The sequence below is a fragment of the Protobothrops mucrosquamatus genome, unplaced genomic scaffold (genome assembly GCF_001527695.2).
Source record: "Protobothrops mucrosquamatus isolate PMUCROS unplaced genomic scaffold, P.Mucros_1.0 scaffold537, whole genome shotgun sequence".
NCBI classification, from domain to species: Eukaryota; Metazoa; Chordata; class Lepidosauria; order Squamata; family Viperidae; genus Protobothrops; species Protobothrops mucrosquamatus.
The window spans coordinates 973,563-988,912 of record NW_015386842.1 but is presented as its reverse complement, the minus strand read 5'-3'; the positions used below and the strand labels follow the sequence as shown (position 1 = coordinate 988,912).

Genomic DNA, 15,350 nt, shown 5'->3' with positions numbered 1-15,350 from the left:
GGCCGCCAGCCGGGGCATAATACGGTAAATAAATACGAGCATGGGGATCCACGTGTGAACGAAGCCCCACTCCCCCTCCCCTTTTGCTTTCGCTCTCGAGCCGGCGCTTTTTTTTTCTTGAAATTTCCCTCTTAAAATGAAGGTGCGTGTTATACGCCTGTGCGCGTTATACGCCGATAAATACGGTACATTACATAATGTAATTTCATTTTTGCAAGTTACTTATCGAAGCTAAACAACTTTCATGTCATTTATAAACATCTGGCTTGGAGCTGTATTGATTGTTATATGAAAGCTATTCATTGTTTAGACTGTGTTTATTGACTAAACAATTATTTAGGTATCCACACATGTTTTATTAATTTTTGTAGAGCTGAATCACTGATTCCACCACTATTGTCCAAAAGGTTGCCTGCTCTGAAAGGTGAATGAACATCTGGTATTACTTCAGCCTATCTGCTTATGGATTTTGTAGGTTTTTTTTCATAAAATCATGGACTTATAAGAAACTGTTTATGCCATATTGTCCAATGCCCTTATTCACGCAAGAATCCAAATTAAAATATCTGCCATAGATGCTCCAATATTTTCAGCAATGCTGATCTCACCTCTGAGTAGCTGATTTTGTTGTCAAACTAGACTTCATGTTTTTTTTTTTCAAACATTCAACCAGAATTTTACATTACAGTCTTCCAGTAATTCTAATCTACAGTTTCAGGTTTTGCGTTAATTTCTAGATTATCAAATGTATGATATACATATTTATTTTTGATAAATGTACAATGTAAACAGAAGCGCAAATGGTATATACAAATGGTATATATAAGTTTTTGGTAACATAAAAAGCTTTTCAGGCACACAACCCCCCTCCCCCCCATACACACAGAGGGATAGGAAGAGAGAGAGGGAGAGGGAGAGAGAAAAAAAAATATTTAAGGAGCCACAATCTCTTTGCTGATTTTACTGCAGCTGCCTAACCATTTTGTGGGAAATGCCAGAAAATGGGTGGTTCTATTTATTATGTCAAAAAGAAATAAGATACTACAGCATATTTGTTTAAGACTGCAATCCTTCACATCTTGTAATAAATCATAATAAAATCAAGATTTATACTGCCTTCTGAGTGACCAATCTGCAACTTGAATTAGGGATGTTTTTTATTTGTTTGCATACCACCTAAATATGTTTTCTATTGTTTACTGGGTTCCTCTATGTTCTTATTCTATTATATAAATCAGGGGTGTCAAACTCGCAATGTCAGGTGACGTGTTGCGACGTATCGTAACTTTTTCCCCATTTTCCCCAGGGGTGGGTGCAATTTTGGCATGACGCAGTTTGACACCCCTGATGTAAATGATTCCATCATATAATTCTGGAAGTATAGTGCTAAGAGTTTCAAAAACAGAATCTTCTTGGGGACAGAATATCATCAGTTATCTTCAGTTATAACAATAACAATAACTGAACCAATTTGTTATGTTTCTTCAGTTTTAAGTAGCCATCTCTCTTTTAGACTGGTTCATGTTCTTATACCAAAGTATCACTCAGGAAATTTGTTGTATGGATAATTAAGTAAGACTGCTTAATATCTGAGCTAGATAAGGCCAAGGAAATAATTAATTGGCAATATTCCACTTCAAAATGAATTGAGTAAACCATAGAGCATCAACCATTTAGAGGACCCAAAAATTCATTCTGACAAAAGAATTATTTTCTCTTGCATAGTATATTTATTGATGGACCTTCTCTAGAGTTTGTTTTAATGCTTTCTCCGTGGCAATTCTGAAAGGCAGGTTTAATAACATCCCATTGTCACAGAAGTTAACCATACATAAGCCAGGTGAAACTGAATCAATGGCACATGTTTTTCAGTCCAACACAAATGTTTGCTGGGGTTTTTTTTAAATGTGCCCAACAGAAAAGAGAATTTTATGTATGTTAGCAGATACAGATTTCAGTGACACCTATTTAATTGCCATTTTTTGTTACTTTGCCACAAGGAAATACCCTCCAATGATCTTACCATTATAGGACAAAGTGATTAAACTGTATATTTTGATAGTTTTTGAAGTATACATAAAGAAAATAATATTTCATGCTTTGTGTATATTTTTATTTGATTCTGGTTCATGATTTTAATGAAGTTTGAACCTAGAAAGAGCTTCCTTGTACACCAACTTGAGCTCCAGAGAAAAGTTAGAATAGAAACAAAATAATAGATAGTTTCACTCTTACTGGCCTAATGGGAACACCATTTTTTTTGTTTATTATGAATAACAGAATAACAGAGTTGGAAGGGATCTTGGTAGTCTTCTAGTCCAACCCCCTGCTCAGGCAGGAAACCCTATACCATTTCAGAGAAATGGTTGTCCAATCTCTTCTTTAAAATTTCCAGTTTTGGAACATTCACAACTTCTGGAGGTAAGTTGTTCCATTGGTTTGTTGTTCTAACTGCCAAGAAATTTCTCCTTAGTTCTAGGTTGCTTCTCTCTTTGGTTAGTTTCCATCCGTTGCTTCTTGTCCTGCCTTCAGGTGCTTTGGAGAATAGCTTGACTCCTTTTTCTTTGTGGCAACCCCTGAGGGAGTCAAGCTATTGAATCTATTGCCTTTATTTCTTTTTCAGTTAACATTTTCATATTTGTGTGAAAGTGAGTGAAATGCATTTTCCAGAAATTTATGTATGGTTCAGCTACAATGTCATGGAATTTTGTTTTGATGTTGTTGCTCACATCTCCATGCTTTTGCTGTAAACTGATTAATCTTTTTGTTTTCTCTTCTTATTTTTACCACTAAAGGTGCTGGTGGTTGGACTCCACTTGTATCAAATAAGTACCAATGGCTCCAAATCGATCTTGGTGAAAGGACTGAGATTACTGCTGTTGCTACACAAGGTGGATATGGGAGCTCAAACTGGGTAACCAGTTACCTCCTAATGTTTAGTGATAGTGGAAGGAACTGGAAGCAATATCGGCAGGAGGAAAGCATTTGGGTATGTTTATCTAATGGTCATTTTTTTCAGTCAACCAAAATTACTGTTGGGTGCATTTCTAGAATATATTTGATCAGGAAAGAAAATGATTCTGTGTGGTCAGTTTTAGGTTTAGACACAAATATAGATATTATTAAACACAACCTAACATTACACAAAACATGATGCATGTAACACTCACTTCTGAAAAAAAAATTCATGATAGTACCAGAGAAATAGATTGTAGTACATAAAAGTAATAATATAGACATTGTATAAAAATAAAGAGGAAAATTCTAATTTTTCCTTGAATCTGAATTGTTATCAATATTTACAATATGACCCTAATTCTAAATATCAGGATCCTTAACATAGCGAGATACTTTTCTCTGTTATACACAGTGCTCATCTTAGTAGTTTTTAATCTGTGTTTGTTCACTGTGTATTTTAAAATCCCTTGCTGCTGTAGAAAACAGCATATGATTTGAGAGATATTGTATGTATTTGTTTTTCTCCTTGCTCTTTTTAGGAACCTTCAGATTGGTTTCATCTTATTGGAAGATTTTCGGTTATACTTTATCCATTGACTTTATTGTAACAGTTTTAATTGTCTGTGTGAAAGTTGGGAACTTTTAAATAGTCTGGATTGAATTTGGAGTTTGTCACAACTATCCTGTCCATTAGTTTCAAATGACTAAAACTGAATTCACTGCAGTGTATTAGTATATAATTTAATTTTATTAAAAAAAATAACCTTAAAGATAACTGTTCAGCGATTGAATAATTTAGCTTAACAATTTACTACAGTGATATTTTTCAATTAGCTTCATTTGAAATTCTGAACAAAATACAGTAGCCCTGAGGCCTAGAATAATATATTTCTTATATAAGCTATTGAGGGTAATTAATAGCTGATAATGTAATGTCTAAACCTCTTAAAAATGTATGCATTCACTCACTGAATAGAACAATTTTTTAATTGAATAAGATATTATTACATAATTTAACTATTGAAATTACAACCAATTTTCAGAAGAAGCTTCAGAGTAACCTTTTGTTATTTGGATAATGGATCCAAAATGTTAAAAGGATTACTGTATAAAACAGCAAATTAAAGTTATTACAAAGGAAACTTAAATGCAACTAAATGGTATTGCAGAGATAGAAGAATATGAACACTTAGAAAAAGATTAGCAAATCAATTATTTTAATATTTTTTTGTGACCAAAACAGGATACTTGTAGATAAGAGTGACATTGTCAAATCTTTTAATATGTTTTTATTGGGAAGTTACATCTATAGCTGTTGACTGTTTTCTCCTGTATGTATAGTTTCTCCCCAGTGAAACATTGGGGATAATGAAAGCAATGAAGCTGCTTCTAATCTCCTTTCCAAAAGCTATACAGGTAGTCCTCGACTTACGACCAAAGTTTTTGTTGTTATGTGAGACATTTGTTAAGCAGTTTTGGCCCATTTTATGACCTTTCTCACCACAGTTGTTAAGTGAATCCCGGCAGTTGATAAGTTAGTAACCTGATTGTTAAGTGAATCTGGCTTCCCCATTGACTTTGCTTGTCAGAAGGTTGCAAAAGGGGATTTACATGACATTGGACACAGCAACAGTCATAAATATGAACCAGTTATCAAACATTTGAATTTTGATCACGTGACCACGGGGCTGCTGCAAAGGTCATAACTGTGAAAAACGGTCATAAGTCCCTTTTTTCAGTGCCGTTGTAACTTTGAACGGTCACTAAATGAACTGTTGTAAAAACAAGGACTACCTGTATATGCAGTCAATTTTCATTAATCCCTTCTTCTCTCTGCAGCCCTCCAAAACACTTTTGCAAGAATAAAGGGAGGGAAAATAAATATCACTTTAACCTTCCTTCAGCAGGAGTTTTCTCTGAAGATGAGGCTTGTCACAAACTCAGACACTTTGTTAAAAGGTGACAAACACTAACTACTTCTTAAACAACTTTCAGAGAATTTATAGCTGGTGGTTAAAAAGGATCTGAGATTATTTAAACCAATTCATTTCATTAATGCGGGAATCTGTTAAACTATGATATCCAGGATCCATTTTATAATCCTTAGCAAGAAGGCGACATCATTTTAATATTCTCCTTCTAATTTCAAGCTGTCTTGCCCCTTGTTTCAACAGAGCACAGGATTACTCCGTTTTGTGTGTTTTGTGTACTTTTAGATGTTCTTAGGTTGTGACACTGAGAATTTTGTAATTTGAGGCAGGATCATTTCTACATGTTATTGCTGTCTGAACAAGGTGAAGGCATGATTGCATGAACCCATACTTTATTGCTTGCTATCATGTAGGAAAAGGAGCTTGAAATAGCTATGTGAATCAGATTGTGCAAGTAATTAAAAGGAGTACTTTGTCATATTCTGTATGGACACTGCATGGGTTATAAATAAGGTAATTTATATTCATGTGAGCATCATTAACATGACATTATTATTCTTTTTGTGGACTTTATTAAAAAGGGGAAATATTTGTACCCAATATTGATTTAAACTTTCTAATAAATTCTAGACTTCACTACCTTTTCTTAATTGATTTTCTGAGATATTTAGAGATAAAAATAAACAATTTGGGACTGTTCTCTGTAACTTTTTATTTTAGAACACTTTTGATTATGCAACAGTTTTCTGATGAAGCAGCTGTGGTTACTGATAAAATACATTTTTTGAGGAAACATCTTGGCCTTTCCAAAGATAATTGCTTTTATATTTGATTAAATTCAGATCAAATCAAATGCACATATTCTTTCACTTAATTTCTTTCAAGTGGTATTGGCTTAAAAGTTGAGATTAATATCCCTTGGAATTCAAGGCCCTGTAATATTAGCGGTTATGCTCTAGTAGCATCTTGAGAGTCTCAGTGCCAGAATGGGAGCAATATTTCTTGATCTTCTCTACTTTTCCTTGGGCTGAGCACTAATGTATAAGTGGCTATACTCATACTTCTTGGTAGAAAGCCCTGTTCTGAAACTTCATATAAGGCATCCCAAAAATTGAAGAGGGAAGCAGCATCAACCACGGGGTCACTTTCTCCCCTCAAAACCAAGGAGGGACCCTAGGGACAGATGTCGGATTCTTTGCAAGTAATTGGAAACAGTTTGTCCAAGGAATGCAAATCCAGAAGAGTTTCGTTAAATATATGCAAATATAAATAGCTCAGATTGATGATATTTATTAGAAGGACAGATGAATTTGCCACACTGGCATTCCAGCAAGTGATCTATTTTCAAATGAGACAGCTATGAAGTTTTAGGAAGGCAAAACTCTTGGCCAGTTCTATGCAACATGTGGGCAACCCCTTTACATCTCGTCACTGTTTTGATAATTATGACACCCCTTTTAGTAGTATAAGAAGTAACTCTCATAAAAGAAAGTGTGATGCATGATGAAATCATTGTCCTTCCATTACTCTCTTCACTCTATGAAAGAGTGATAGGCTGGCTTTTTGAAAATCTGTACAATTACCTGCTTTTCTACCTTGCCACAGAAGAATGTAATTGCTGATTAGTAGGCAAATTGAACAGGTTTGCTCATATCTGGCAGCTATTAAATGGTATCAAATGCTTTTGATAAAAATATCATTATTATAAAGAGGAGAACTTCCTTTATTCTCCCAAATAAATTTGGCCTTCATTTTCCCTTGTTTATGCATCTCATATTGATATTCTGTTCATCCATATGACAGTGTTTCCCTAATCTAGTGTGTTTGTGTGCTTGTGTGTGAGAGACAGAGAGATATACAGACCATACACACACACACACACACACACACAGAGAGAGAGAGAGAGAGAGAGAGAGTTCAGTTAAAATATATGTTTTTTTTAAGAAAAGATTATTTTATTCATTATAGCCATTATTTTGCTTACAAATTTATTCATAGGAATTTAGATCTCCAAGTAGAGCTATTAAGGGTTATAAATTAGTGTGGGCTTTCCTCTTTCAGAAAGACACCTACTCACAGAAGTAAGTTAACTGAAAAAGTTCATTTTGAATAGCAATGGAAATGTCTACTAGAGCAAGGGAAAAAAAGTTGTTAAAAATCAGGCAGGATAATATTTGATTCTATTTTTTCAAAGCATCTTCTTTCCACAGAGGTTTTAATAGAATTTCTTTTCCCATTCAAGTCAACTAATGTTATATATGGAGTAGAGAGGAGAAAAGAATAATTGATAATAAATATGAGTGAGGGATACCTAAACCATCTATCACTGAAATGGAATCCCCCCACTTCAATAGGAATGTTTTATTATTACCCATAAAAGCTGCTATTCTTACAAAAGTAGCTTAAAGAGAAAGGCTAAAACTTGAGGGAAAAGTTTACATTTTCATTATAAGGAATGTAACTGAGTACACTGATCTCAGATATTATTTCTGCAACTGGTTACTTTGTTCTATAATTATTTTTCTTTTTTAGAAAATGCAGTAGCAAGTAAGCCTGAACAATATGACTAATTCTGTATTTTTAGAAAAATCTAGTAATTTTAGTAGCTGCAAAAAAGTTTACATGGCTCATTTTTCAAATAATGTCTTCTACACAGAAACATGGAAGTTGTGCATTCATTTTATAATGGAATAAAGACTGTTATCATTTATAATCGGGGAAAGTAGTTTCGGTTAGGGAATTACAATTTTAACAACAAAGGTTACAATATGAATCTAAGTCTACCTCCTTCCAGAGTTTATGGAACCAGATGCTTTACAGGAATTAAACGTTCACAGATCAAACATATCAGATCAAACCAGGGCTTTTTTTTGTCATAGAACGCCCAGAATGGAGTTACGGCACCTTTTTTGGATGGAACCTTGTAGGGTAGGCAAGGCGGGTTGTATGACGTGTGAGTTCTGGCACCTTTTTTTTTATTTACAAAAAAAGCACTGGATCAAACATATTTCTTTTTCCTGGCCACAGTTGCATAGCTGCCAAACTGATAAAGAATATTGGGAATGAAATCCACCTCTTCATCAATGGCAAGGTCAGTGAAATAGTTGAGAATATTGCCTATTTTGGAAATAAGCGTAAAGGTTGTGATCCAAAGCTGTATGGGAGATGACTCTACAAGGATTTATTTTCCTGCTCATTTAATCATGATTTTGCGGATAATTTATCACTGTACCATAGGAATAATTGCAATATGCAAATATGTTCCAAAGGTGCTTTTTTCAAGAGTCAACTGGACTTTCTTTGTTTGTCCTTGAAGACATTTTGCTTGAAGAAAGGCTATCAGAACTGAAGAAGCTTCTTGGATGAGAAGCAAAACATCTTCAAGGAAGAACAAAGAAAGTCCAGTTAAACAAAGCACCTTTGGGACAACCATGATCTGGGTGACTGAGAATCTCCATAGACATGCAAGATATTGCTTATACTCCCAGCACCCAAATACTTACTAATATTCTCTTTGAATCTTCGTATTCTGAAACATAATTGAAACTCACTAATAATAGCCTTCCTCTAGTATATTACTGCAAATCGTGGTGGAACATTTTTAATCTGAGACAGATTCCTCTATGAAGGCCTGAAGGACCATTGTGAGCCAGAGTATTGTACTAAATATATTAGTGGGCATAGGTGAGTCTTTTTCAGACACTGACTGACACATTGGGAGCTTCAAACTGGGGATAGCAGAACTGGCCAATGTTGTAATCTCATTAAAAAAAATACTTATCTTGTGAGATTTTACCAATTTTTAAATAGTATTATTGCTGGAAAGGGGTGGATGGGGTTGGCATAAAAATTGCATGGTGCTTAGCATCTGAAAACAGTTGGCCATTTAGATGGACATCTTAAAACATTTAGAGAACTGCCCTTAAGTTAAGGAAACAGAAATACTACTTTACTTAAAACCTATAGCTGAATGCATGGAGCTCAAAGATCAAGCAGCAAACAGAAAGGTATCAGTGTATCTGGTTTTCATCCAGTTTAAACCTGTTCACATATTGAGCTATAGTAGGTGCCTGAGGAGATCTTCTTTAGAAAGTAATTTATATCTGTATTTTCCTATAGATGAAACCATTTATCTCTGAGTAGTAGTAAAAAAATATCAATAGATATGTTGATATTGGCATTTTACATAAATTAACTCAGTTCCCCAAACAGCAGTATAAAGAGAGTTGAATCCATAGTCTGTTTTTCCCAGTTGTACTCATTGATGTGAGAATTCCTTCTTTCTTATATTGTATAATGAGCTTGCTGTTTATCTCCAAAAAGCAGATCCCTGAGCTGTGAGGACTTGTGCCTGGGAATCTTCCTCTGTCATCAATTAGCAACAAAGTAGTTGCAAATTTCTAATCTGACAGCTCAGAATCTTAACTATGCTTTCTCCTCTTTGCAGTCGCTGCTGGTATTTTAGAAGACTGGCCATTCTTCATAATTGCATTTACAAGAACACATTTAAAGAATCTCTGAACTGTCAGTGATAAACTCATCAAAAGAAGTTGATGACTTCAGAACATTCTGAAGTCCAAGGCTGGAGAAATTGTAGCCTTCCAGATCATGCTGTGTAACATAGTCAGCATGTTGAAAGCTATTTTTTTTTTAGTAATATATGAGATGGCGTGAATTTCTCATTGCTGGGCAAATGAAAGATTTAAATCTTAATCCTCACAAGTATAAAGCTCTTGCTGATCTTAGCTCATTATCTTAAGCCATTGTTGTCAAGCATTGCCATAATATTTTTTTTCAGGTATAAACCAGAAAAGGAGTAGAACCATGGATAATACTTACATGATTATATCATGTAATGAATCCAACATTTAATTGATGATATTTTGACACAGAAAAAGTCTGAGTTCTAATTTCTAGTTATATAATTTTTTTGAGGCAAATATGGCAAACATGTTGCCATTAATACACCGCTGAAAACCAACTCATTCATACTGAGCAAGGTCTATGGTGATAGATGAGTAGGATTTCAGCCTTCATAAATTGACCATCCCTCTTCTCTGGCATGCTGAATTCCAACTTCTTGGATTACTAGTATCTGCTTGTGCACCTGCTATTTTGTTGGTGTGTTAGGGAAAAAGTACTTTGAAATGTATTACATTGGGACATGAGTACTATCAACCATAGGTGTGGGAAACCATCATTAGAATCTGTGATAGTCTGCTGAGCGCACCCACAAGTTTGGAAAGATTACCTAACAATGAATAGGCGGACTCCCACCTTTTTGGCCTTATGGAAGAGCCTTAAAACCTGGCTCTGCCAGTTGGTCTAGAATCCTGATAGGGGAGCTATATATGGGGGATGGTCCCATTCCTGTACTGCACGACCTCTTAGATTTTTGTTTGTATTTAATACGTTCATTTTAATTGTTTTCATATTTCACTTTTTATCATTTTGTAAACCACAAAGAAATACTTCAATAATGATATGGGCAGCATTTGAATTTAATAAATAAATAAAGACACATTTCCCCCTGAGAAACAATGCTGTATCATGTAGAATATACTGGAAGTACTATGATTTGTATAAGATTACATTCTGGGTTCGTGTTTTTCTTAAACATTCAATTTGTAACTTAGACTATGGGAATCCCAAAATGATCTGACATTTTTTAAGTACAGTTTGGCCAAATAACTTTTAGACATGGCTTAATTCTGCTTTGTTTCAATTTTTTTGCGTAGTAATTAACAGCACTTTAATTAATGGAAAAAAGTAATTTTATTTCCTTTCAACATTTACCATAGTTTGCCTTAAGGCCTGTGACCTTGGCATTATGCATATTGCATACTGATCAATTTTCATAATCTTCTACAAAATACGCAACAAGAAAGATCTTTTCCTTGCAGTTCCAGTGAACACAAGTGATGGCTCTGTATTTATTACAGTAGTCTGGAATGGAGGAGTCAAATCGTGTTACTTCTATCTTTACTGTGACATTTATTTTCACTGTTCTTCAACTGCTGTCTCCTATTTCCGAAAATCCTAAACCAATTGTCTCTGTGCTTATGGGGACTGGATCTTCTGTAACTTCCATTTGATATCCTGCAGATAATCCAGGATTGGCATTATGCCTCGCTACACAAGTTTAATAGCCCTCAATAATATTTTCAGGTGGTATTGATCTGTTTACAATCCATCCTAAAACTAGACCCTGTGTGCTGTTCTTCATTTGAGTTATAGTTTGGGGGAAAATAAGATACTTGGAACTTTAGCACTCTAGATCAGATACAACATATTGCTAATGATCAAGACTGGTTTAATTGAGAGTCATTCTTTTAAAGTCTGTGAATCGCCATAAAACATGTAGCATGCAGCATAATTAATTATACCTGTTATTTTTTAGCCCTATATCTTTTTGTGATTTTGTCCTCTTAAAGGTTCAATGGAAGTGCAAATGCTGTATAATTTAGTACTCCTGCCTATAGTAGATATTATGTTTCTCTATGTAGAGAAATGAATTGACATGTAGTCCATGTCCAGCATTCTGGCTTAATTGAATGGATAGAACTTGTGTTTATTGCAGTTAGTGCTATTTTCAATTGTATAATTCTAGTGTATCAGAACTATGCAATATACTCCAGAGTTCTGAAGGAGCTGGCAGATGTTATCTCAGAACCATTGCACCATATCTTTCAAAAATCCTGGAACATCAGGAAATTACCTGAGGATTGGAAAAGGCTGATGTGGTTCCTATCTTCAAAAGGGGGAAAAAAAACAGAACCAGGAAACTACAGACCAATCAGCGTAACATCAATACCTCGGAAGATCCTGGAAAAGATAATGAAAAACAGATCTGCAAACCTCTAGAAACAAATAAAGTTATAACTAGTAGTCAGAACGGATTTGTTAAAAACAGATCATGCCAAACCAATCTTATTTCATTCTTTGACACTGTGACTAAATTAATAGACAAACAAAATACTGTGGACTTACTACACTTAGACTTCAGCAAGTGTTCGGCAATATAGACCACAACCTACTTCTTGGTAAGCTAGAAAAATGTGGGATAGACAACATTACTACTGGATGGATTTGTAATTGGCTGACAAGCCATATTTAACTAGTCGTCCTTAATGGTACTACATGTACATGGAGAGAAGTAAGCAATAGGGCACCACAAGATTCCGGCTTAGGCCCAGTACTCTTCAATATCTTCATAAAGGACTTGGATGAGGGAATAGAAGGAAAGCTCATCAAATTTGCAGATGACACTAAGCTGGCAGGAAGAGCCAACATGCAGAAGATAAGGATCCAAAAAGAACTTGAAAGACTTGAAAAATGGATCCTATCTAGGAAAATGAAATTTAATATGGAGAAAAGCAAGGCTTTACACTTACAGGAAAAATCAAAGGTACAAGTACAGGTTAGGCAAAAACCTGGCTCAAAAACAGTAACTGTGAGAGGGACTTTGGAGTCCTAGTGGACAATCACTTAAAATGTAAGGCAGCAATGTGCTGCAGCAGCAAAAAAAACCTAATACAATCCTTGGTTGTATAAACAGAGGCATAGAATCAAAATCACATGAAATATTAGTACCGCTTTATAAAGCCTTAGTAAGGCCACACCTGGAATACTGCATATTACAAAAACAATGTTGAGATTTTGAAAAAAGTGCAAATAAGAGCAACTAAATGATTAAAGACCTGGACATTAAAATATGAAGAATGGTTGCAGAATTTGAGTTTGGCTAATCTAGAGAAAAGAAGGACCAGGGGGGACATGATAGGAGTAGAGGCTGTCACAAAGAGGAAGGGGTCAACTTATTTTTCAAAGCACCAGAGGGCAGGACAAGAAACAATGGATGGAAACTAATTAAGGAGAGAAGTGATCTGGAATTAAGGAGAAATTTCCTAACAGTGAGAACAATTAACCAGTGGAATAGCTTGCCATCAGAAGTTGTGGGTGCTTCATCACTGGAGGTTTTTAAGAAGAGACTAGACAGTTATTTCTCTGAAATAGTATAGGATCTCCTCCTTGAGCAGAGGGTTAGATTAGAAGACCTCCAAGGTCCCGCCCAGCTCTATTCCAATTGATTGATTGAATTCATTAAAATAGTGTTGTAAAACTGTCCTTAATAAATAAACATTCAGAGTTTTTTTTTAATGACTGTTCTAATTACCTATGATTACCATTCAGTAAGATGAGAAAAAGTGAAATTCTCAAGAATAAAGCTTGGGGATCATTTCCTTAACCTAGATATAAAATGGCAAAATAGATGTGAGAAAATAGATAATCACCTCTCCACTGGGCTGCAGTCTTCCTGGCTTCTCATCTTATAATTCAACTTTAGAGAAAATATATTAGAAAGGGACTCTTCCATTGTTGTTTTGTAAGCATTGAAGGATGCTCCAAAATGATGGAAAGATGTTCAACAGAAAAGCAGCAGCAGCAGCAGCAGCACATTGCAGAACTTCACAACCATCAAATATGGTCCAAAGCAGCAATAACATAATTTCAGATGAATCCTGTGATTTAGTACCTTTAGCAGAAAGGTTTACGGAAATTTTATAACCAGAAAAACCTAGCATCTACGGTAGCTAGCCAGATCCAATCAGGAAGGGGTTCCAAGAGGGACTAGAAAGGAAGGTTGTGAAATAAGCATTTGATCTCATTTAGATCAATGAGGTTTATTTTTAGTGAGAAAGCATAGTGTAAGAAAATACAGGATTATGGGCTAAGTATGCAATCATAATCACACATGCCTTGGAATTAGTTGTACTGAAAACAAATTATATATTTGTCAGAGAAGATGTGTATATTGTTATAATCCATCTGCTATATAAATCTACTAGAAAGATGACTGAGAAAGACAGAGAGAGAATTAGCATATTAATGATTTTTATCTTCTTGGTATTCATCAAGTGATATCAGAAATCATTTTCCTGTAATCCAATAGAAAACAGATTTGAAGCTGATCCCCTTTTTCTCTTGTTCTTTCTGTGCTAATGTGAGACTGTACAAATGACTTTTGGAGGGCATAGGTGGTGGTAAGGAAGCAGAATCTAATTAGCAAAACTCAGAACAATTCAGAGTGAGTGATTCAAGTGAATTAATGAATGAATCCTGTGCAATAAAGAAAAAAAAAATAGCCATAGAAAACTGCAAATATTAGTTGAGTTCTGAGTTGTTATAGATTTTCATTTGCACTGAAGCAAATGACTTGTATTTCTTACGAGTCATATTTATTTCAAATGATTTTTGAAGTCCAATACTTTCTGTTTTCCTTACCATGTGTCTTTATTTCAATGTATTATAAATTGCAGATCCTATGTTCAGGGGAATCATTTTGTCATTTGATTTTTTTTTCATTTTTAAAATGTTTATTTAAAAAAGGATGGAAACCACTGGATAATTATGAATAAATGATATTACAGCCTGTTGGTTCAACAGCAGCAACAACAACAAAAGACTGTTTTCTGGAACATATCTCACATTTATTTTTCCTAGTAACATTAAATGTTAATATCTGAAACTCAATTTACACATTCTCACTAAAGCATAGAATCATTACTTCTTAATAAACAAACAGAACTCCCAGATGTTCTTGAAGCTTATCATAAGTACTTGCATATAATTTTAACTGCGGATAAGCTGTCACTCAAATCTTTAACCAAAATACCTTGAAAAATATGCCACCCATGGATAAGCCGACCTTCAAAAATGTCTTGTGTTTTAATTTTCATAGTTGGGCTCATCCATGGCTTATCCATTTTTCACAGCATTTTTGATAAAAATTAAAGAGTCAGCTTATCTGTAAGTTAGCACATATCCATGTATATATGAGATATATGGGACTTTTTAAAAACGACTACCATATCTATTCATGGATATATCCTCAGATAGGCTAAACTCAATATTTTGAGTGCGTTTTAGCACATTCATAAGTATATATAGTAATAAGAGACCCATTTTCCCCCATGGTTTTACATTGCAAATATAACGTCATTGTATCAAAGCCCTACCTGGAAGCCCTTTGGATTGTCACCCATGGTTTGCTCACTATATTTATGGGTTTTTGAAATGCACAGTATATGAAACTGCTCTTGAAAACCACTTGGAAAGTGGAAATGGTCCATATTGTAGCAACAGGGGCAATTAATATTCCAGTTGAACATCTATTCACTTGTAGCACCATCTATTATTAATATCCCCCTACCCTTTATTTCAAATTACTTCCAAGAGATCTAAATTGGTAGAGATATATTTTCAGGAGTGCAAATGAAAGATGGACTGAGACTCGTTTAATCCTTAACAAATCAAACTGTAAATAAAATAGAGTAAAATTTTGCACTCAACTTTTTCAACTGAGCAGAGGGAAATAATAAGTTTATTTGAACACCTTCTGCATTTCTTATCCTCTTCTCAGTATCTAGCCAGGGAAAGAATAGTTGCCTTTGGTTGACA

General features: G+C 34.7%; 1 protein-coding gene across 1 annotated transcript in view; it reads left to right on the top strand.

Moving 5' to 3' along the window:
- The window catches only part of LOC107288342 (contactin-associated protein-like 4), a 238,347-nt gene that overhangs the window by 90,973 nt on the left and 132,024 nt on the right, over window positions 1–15,350 (top strand). Inside the window, exon 3 of the mRNA XM_029284329.1 lies at window positions 2,796–2,989. Coding sequence (XP_029140162.1) covers window positions 2,796–2,989 — 194 coding nt within the window. The remainder of the gene's footprint in view (window positions 1–2,795; window positions 2,990–15,350) is intronic.